At 36.5% G+C, this 7333-nt stretch overlaps 1 protein-coding gene across 4 annotated transcripts in view; it reads right to left on the bottom strand.

Moving 5' to 3' along the window:
- Positions 1 to 1718: 1718 nt before the first annotated feature.
- NR2C1 (nuclear receptor subfamily 2 group C member 1) overlaps positions 1719 to 7333 on the bottom strand; it is a 39938-nt gene continuing 34323 nt past the window's right edge. For 3 of the 4 annotated variants that reach the window (XM_027543134.1, XM_027543133.1, XM_027543130.1), the window contains 2 exons: positions 5917 to 6022; positions 1719 to 3587 (listed from right to left, as the gene is read on the bottom strand). In XM_027543134.1, the coding sequence (XP_027398935.1) occupies positions 3413 to 3587; positions 5917 to 6022 (281 nt within the window). In that variant the 3' untranslated portion in view covers positions 1719 to 3412. The remainder of the gene's footprint in view (positions 3588 to 5916; positions 6023 to 7333) is intronic. The other variant, XM_027543132.1, reaches the window with a different exon arrangement.

The following is a 7333-nucleotide window of genomic DNA, read 5'->3' as shown; positions in this document are numbered from 1 at the left end:
ATCATTCCTTCCAAAGAAATCCCAGGGGTGATCTCCTTCAGATTGGACTGGTTGGATCTCCTTGCAGTCCAAGGGACTCTCAAGAGTCTTCTCCAACACCACAGTTCAAAAGCATCAATTCTTCGGCGCTCAGCCTTCTTCACAGTCCAACTCTCACATCCATACATGACCACAGGAAAAACCATAGCCTTGACTAGACGGACCTTTGTTGGCAAAGTAATGTCTCTACTTTTCATATGCTATCTAGGTTGGACATAACTTTCCTTCCAAGGAGTAAGCGTTTTTTAATTTCATGGCTGCAATCACCATCTGCAGTGATTTTGGGGCCCAAAAAAATAGTTTGACACTGTTTCCACTGTTTCCCTATCTATTTCCCATGAAGTGATGGGACCGGATGCCATTATCTTTGTTTTCTGAATGTTGAGCTTTAAGCCAACTTTTCATTCTTCTCTTTCACTTTCATCAAGAGGCTTTTTAGTTCCTCTTCACTTTCTGCCATAAGAGTGGTGTCATCTGCATATCTGAGGTTATTGATATTTCTCCTGGCAATCTTGATTCCAGCTTGTGTTTCTTCCAGTCCAGCGTTTCTCATGATGTACTCTGCATAGTAGTTAAATAAGCAGGGTGACAATATACAGCCTTGACGTACTCCTTTTCCTATTTGGAACCAGTCTATTGTTCCATGTCCAGTTCTAACTGTTGCTTCCTGACCTGCATACAGATTTCTCAAGAGGCAGGTCAGGTGGTTTGGTATTCCCATCTCTTTCAGAATTTGCCACAGTTTATTGTGATCCACACAGTCAAAGGCTTTGGCATATGGCCGTAGACGGGAACATGCTTAGGGAGCCCATATTCAACGCAGATTTTCACTTAATCCATATCTTCAAGATTATACCTAATCAAAGCCTTCTGTTATCCCTGGTATCCTATAAATCCTGTGATCTTCTGGTTTAGTGTCTCAAGATTATTCATCTCTGGCTTCTTGCTCAAACAGGCTGAATGATAGAAAGTGGTCACTGGGGACTTCCCTGGTGGTCTAGCAGTTAAGATTCCAAGTTTCCAGTGCAGGGGTCATGGGTTTGATCTCCAGTTGGAGAACTAAGATCTCACATGCCGTGCAGCGCGGCCAAAAACAAGACAAAAAACAAGAAAAAGAAAGGGGTCACCTGACTTGAATAAACGTAGAGAAAGGCAGTTCAATGATTCTGTAGACAGATATGCAACCAATCCTCTTGTTAATGCTGCAAGTACCATCTCTGAAGATGAGCACCTGATTCCCCGGGCACTAGACAGCATTGCTGGACACTGCAACGCATACTGGCTCCTTTCTCAGTGTACCATCTTTTGCAGGCATTCAGATGACCATTCCCTTGGTTTTGGCTCTTTCTCTACCCACATTTTCTTTCCCTAAAATTTATTCAACTCTCTTATCCTTTGATTTCTTCTCTCCTGTTTCATCTGTCATTGTGTGTTTACACTTTACTGAGATTTCAGGAGAGAAAGAAAATAAACGGTCAGTGTGTAATATTTAGTTACAAGTCTTCAAACTGAACTGTAAATCATCCTAAAATATTGGGATATGGAAATGTTTTCCATGCTTTTCCTTCCTGAAAGTACTTTCACAAATATTACTAGAGATTTCTTAACAATGGGACAAACAGAAGGATGACCAATGAACAAACAGGACTCTGAAATCAAATATATTGGCAGAAAACAAATTTGTAATGCAGGCCACATTTTAATGTAGTTTTTAAAAAACACTTCCAAATACAACTGTAAATGTAATCAGGAAAAATACTTCAAACATGTATCTTAATTAACCATTAGTACATTACTTAAAAGAATTTCTCGAATCCTTGGCTTTCTTCAGCGGGTTTATAAAGGTATAAACCTACTGATTTTTCCATTTGACTATTCTGTACTAAATGTAGTTTACCCAGCTGTCATTATAGAAAAAAAATCCCATTGACAAAAATCACATTTTAAATAGGGAAAAAAAGTTTCCCTTAAGTTGGTAAAGACTGTAAATTGACACTTTAAAACTTCTTATTTACTATAAAGCAGCAATTAGTAAAATCCATACTCTTCCCCCAAATTCTGCTTCTCTTCTATTGCAAAATCTTTGTAAAAAATGTTCAAGTGCAATAAAATATCCTTATTTTTTAAAAAAAATCAACAAATAGAGATAACAAAGTAATTTCTCACGAAGTTATAGCAAAGAAATACTTAACAGTATCATGTTCTGCTAAAGAAAACATTACTGTGGAAGACATTCAAGGAATCTAAACTGTTTCCATTGTGGTATACAAGGCAGTGCTTCAGGCTGATGCTCATACTGTTGTTACAACAGCCCTTTCCCCTTTAGAGTGAAAAATCAGTGCACATTCCTCCATGTATTAAACAACTGAAGTCTCAAAAAATTATCAATTGCTTTTAAATAACTGTCTAACTCACTTTGGAAACACAGACTGGCTATGATAAATCCACTTTCACAAAGGAGGTATTTGCAGTGACCTAACAGAAACTGGCTAAATCCCATGGAAGGGTCAGGAAACTAAATGCAGGTCAGGAAAGAGGGAGAGATGACAGATGCTTTCTGTGGAATAAACAGCAACAATTTATATATCTGTTGTGAAATACTGAAGCTTGTGGCACTCAATCAGTTTCTATTACTTTTACAACACAGTAAACCAAAAATATTAAAACATGAACCCTATCTTATTCTCAAAAACAATTTTCTGCTACATACATAAATAAAAAGTGCTTGTAACTAATAATACACAACACTAAAGATATCAGCTCTTAAGTTCACAAATAACCTATGTCTCATTGCCAGCAATGAGGGTGATAAATGCTAATGGTGCCATGATATTTACAAAAAACAAAAAAATATTTATATTCAATTATTATCTCCTATAGTCCCAGTGTTATCATTATATCACTGAGCATAAAATAATCTTCTTTAGACAGGTAATTAAAACAGATTATATTTTAGAAGCGTAAAATGCAAGATCCTTCTTAGCGATTGATTAAGTGTTTGTACTGGTTCATAATGAAAGTAAACATGAATAGAACACAATTCTGGGGGAAAACAGAGAGACTTATTTATTTGTTTTATAAAATAAAAGGAGAAATCTTAGTCAAGAGGTGACAGCTTTAGGTGTCATCTTAACCAAGAATAAGATGATAATATTTTTTATTCACTTAAATAAGACAGGAAAGGAAATTCTAATTCCTGCTACCTGCTCAGTCACTTCAAACAGTCTTCTTAAGGAAGTAAAATCTAAATATCTTGGTTTTTGGTTTCTCTTTTAAAGTAAAAATTTCCAGATGCCCTGGAATCAGTGAGTTCGATTTGGTATCTTCTTGTGTTCTGGGAAAGAACAATCACTTTAAATTGAGATCTCAGCTTTCAAATGCTGTGACCAATTATTTGTGAGTTATAATCTGCAGGTTCCATTTTTAAAATATGTGGGATGACACTGTCAATTCGAACATTGCCGATGAGACCTTTGAAAAACAGTTCTTCGGTGATGGTAGCGTTCATCAATCTCAAAGCTGGCAATCGAAGTAGTAGTCTAGACAACCTCAAAAGAGAAAAGGAAGGTGAACAAGGTTGTAAATCAAAGAGTAACTCAGTTGAAAGACATCAGTAATTTCTGCATGAATACCAATGCCATAAACAAAGATTACCAATGGTTTTCAACACTTGTAATATTTAGTATTCTCAAGCCTTAAACGATATGACAATCACCTAGATATATATGATGTCTGAGAGACTTCTTTGGAAAGCCTTGCTCTTAACTGCTATGCTGTGCTACCTCTAGTTGGTTGTATGAACCATGGAACAAAGTTTTAAACCATGGATCGAGTTATAAGTTTAATGGCTTAGGAACTCTTTCAAGGTTATCATAGCAATGTTTTGTGTTATCAGGATACATGAGGCTCAAAGATAGTTTTTTTGGTTTTGCTTTGCAAAATGTATTGGGAATAGTAAAATAGGCAATGAAGTGAAGTGAAGTGAAGTGAAAAGTCGCTCAGTCATGCCTGACTCTTTGTGACCCCATGGAAGTAGTCCATGGAATTCTTCAGGCCAGAATACTGGAGTGGGTAGCTGTTCCCCTCTCCAGGTAATCTTCCCAACCCAGGGATCGAACCCAGGTCTCCTGTATTGCAGGCAGATTCTTTACCAGCTGAGCCACTAGGGAAGCCCCAAATAGGCAATAGCTGTTATTAATGGGAAGAGCACAGATTACAGAATCAAAACCATCAGGTTCAAATCCTGATTCAACTACTTCCTAGCTATGTGAATGGGTGGAAGCCACTACTCGCCCTGTCTCTCTCCCAATGTTGTGACAATCAACAAGATGATCCCTGCCAGTTTCTGTGCTAGTGAGGTAGGACAATGTCTTGTGTGAAAGTACATCTTAAGTTGAAAACTGCTATCCAAAGATAATTAATGAAACTAACTATGGATATAAGAAACTAAGAAAGAGTTCCAGAGGTCAAAGAACCTGGAACCTAATGGAACAGAGGTCAGCAAGAAGGCGTACAGTCAAAACGAGGAAAACTCTAAATACTCCATTGATTTGTATGTGTGTGTGCTAGTTGCTCAGTTGTGTCCGACTCTGCGACCCCATGGACTGTGGCCTGTCAGCCTCCTCTGTCCATGGAATTCTCCAGACAAGAATACTAAAATGGGTCACCACGCCCTTCTCCAGGGTATCTTCTTGACCCAGGGATCAAACCCTGGTCTCCAGCATTGCAGGCAGACTCTACCTTTTCAGCCATCAGGGAAAGCCCATTAATTTATATAAGGTATAAAACTTTTGAAACTTTAAAACACTGAAAAAAGAAAAAAAAAGATCATAACAAAACTAACACCCAAAGAACTACCTTTCCAAAAAGTTTGTGGCATTATCTGTCCTTCCTCTATGCTAAGGCCTTACACTCTTGAGAACACTGGAGCACTTGAGAACAAGTGAAACCAGCAGACCCAGAATTAAGTGATCTTTCTGTGTTCATGTACTATACTGCTCAAATACCTCATTTCCTGTTTGTTCCCACCAGCTGAGCTGTATTCACAGAACTGTGAATAGATACTTAGGAAGTAAGGTAGGAAAACTATTTAGATGTTAGATAAACTACAGCTGATTTTCATGATGGAACTGCCTTATAAGCCTATTATCTAATATATGTAAAAAGTTATTATATGTAACATATTCTTTTACTAGTTTGAAGTATGTTAATAATATTAGTAAACAAATTTACATAGCCCTTACTATGTAACAGGCACTGCTCTACCAAGCTCTTTGAATATATTAACTGATTTAATCCTTATACTAATTATAAAATGTGGGTACTATTATCTCCATTTTACAGTAAAGAAATTGAAATAGAAGTTAAATAACTTCTATTAACTTCTATAAGGTCTTACAGCTAGTAGCAGGGTTAGGCATTAAACCCAGGTGCTCTTGCTTTGACAGCCAAATGCTTAATCACTCAAAAACTGAGTTCATTTTATTAAAGGACACTGGTAAGAAACACCTTGCTATAAATGCCATAGGCCAAATTTCAAAATTAATTATAAAATAAGCTATTTTTTAAATTCATGCACTTTTCATCCGCTTTTCTAATTCAATCCATTATTTCATCTGAAGCAAGTTAAGAGCTTGGGTGTGAGAGTCAAACTACCTGGCTCTGCTGTTTATTGTGTGACTTTGAGCAGGTTACTTAACCTTTCTGTGCTGAAGCCTCATATAAAACAGTACATATAAAGTGCTTGCAACAATGCATTAACTACTTGAAAGGCCAAAGCTGACTAAATTTAATTACACTTGAAATGGAGAATAAGGAAACAGATACACAAAAATTTTTAAGATGAATTTAATTAAATAGTATTTAACTTCTAGATACCTGTAGGTGTCATCTGGATATGTTTTGGTTATATAATCTTGGAATTCAACATAAGCCTTTTCCTGAAATTTCTCAATCTGTTCCATGTTTTCTAGGCCTGGATGATCTGAAACATTAAAGAATATATTGTTACCTTAGTTCTGAATACTCATTTACTAAGATACCAAGTAGAGATGGAAGAGGTAATAAAAAACAGTTCAGAAGGAAGCCCGATCATATATGTGTGGCTCTTTCATTCCACAAATACTATTTTAGTAACCCACCCACTAAATACCAGGCACTGTACTTAAACCCTTAAAACTATTTCATCTGATATATGTATTCTAACATTTAATAAAAAAATGAAACCATTGGGCTCAAATAAAATAAGACAGCCTTTTCTATTTCAAAAGTGGTAGAAAGGATTTTGATCATTTTGCTTTCAATAGAAACAAAAAAATGAAATGACTTAGCTTGGTTAAAAGTATTTTTAACCAAGGAAATATTTTCAGAATGAAAATGAAAGTGAAACTCGCTCAGCCATGTCCGACCCTTTGTGAGCCCATGGACTATACAATATACAGTCCATGGAATTCTCCAGGCCAGAATACTGGAGTGGGTAACCTTCCCCTTCTCCAGGGGATCTTCTCAACCCAGGGATTGAACCCAGGTCTCCCACATTGCAGGCGGATTCTTTACCAGCTGAGCCACAAGGGAAGCCCAAGAACACAGGAGTGGGTAGCCTATCCCTTCTCCAGCAGAACTTCCCAACCCAGGAATCCAACTGGGATCTCCTGCATTGCAGGCTGATTCTTTACCGAGCTATGAGGGAAGCCCCCATTTTCAAAATATATTCTTTAAAATTTTTTTCATTAAAATAATAATACATATTTTAACTTAAGTATAATTAACATACAACGTATCTGTTTAAGGTACACAACAAAATGAAGTGACATTCATATGCACTGTGAAATGATCACCACAGTAAGTCTAGTTATCATCTGTCACCATTCAAAGCTACAAAACTTTTCTTCCGATGAGAACTTTCAAGGTTTATTTTCTAGGAACTTTCATGTTTACACTACAATGGTGACTACTGTCACCATGTTACAAATGTTATCACTGTGACCTGATCATAACTACAAGTTTGTACCTCATGATTCTCCTTCACCCATGTCACCCACGCTCGTGCATGCTATATTCTATATTTTTTTAATAAGAAAATCTTCCTTTCACCATTGTTAGGATAAAAAGATACTTAGGAAAATATAAACTCTGAACATCATCTCTATCAGAAAAATAATATAGCAACATGAAATAACCTATATAAATATTTCACTGAAATGGAAATGTTAAAAGAATTTCATGAAACTTATGCCTAAAATATGGAAAGTGGTATCCTGACTAAGGAGAATAAGAAAAGTAGCAAACAGAAACA

This window comes from Bos indicus x Bos taurus, chromosome 5 (assembly GCF_003369695.1).
Source record: "Bos indicus x Bos taurus breed Angus x Brahman F1 hybrid chromosome 5, Bos_hybrid_MaternalHap_v2.0, whole genome shotgun sequence".
NCBI classification, from domain to species: Eukaryota; Metazoa; Chordata; class Mammalia; order Artiodactyla; family Bovidae; genus Bos; species Bos indicus x Bos taurus.
The sequence above is the reverse complement of the archived record's forward strand: the minus strand, read 5'-3'. Positions and strand labels throughout refer to the sequence as shown.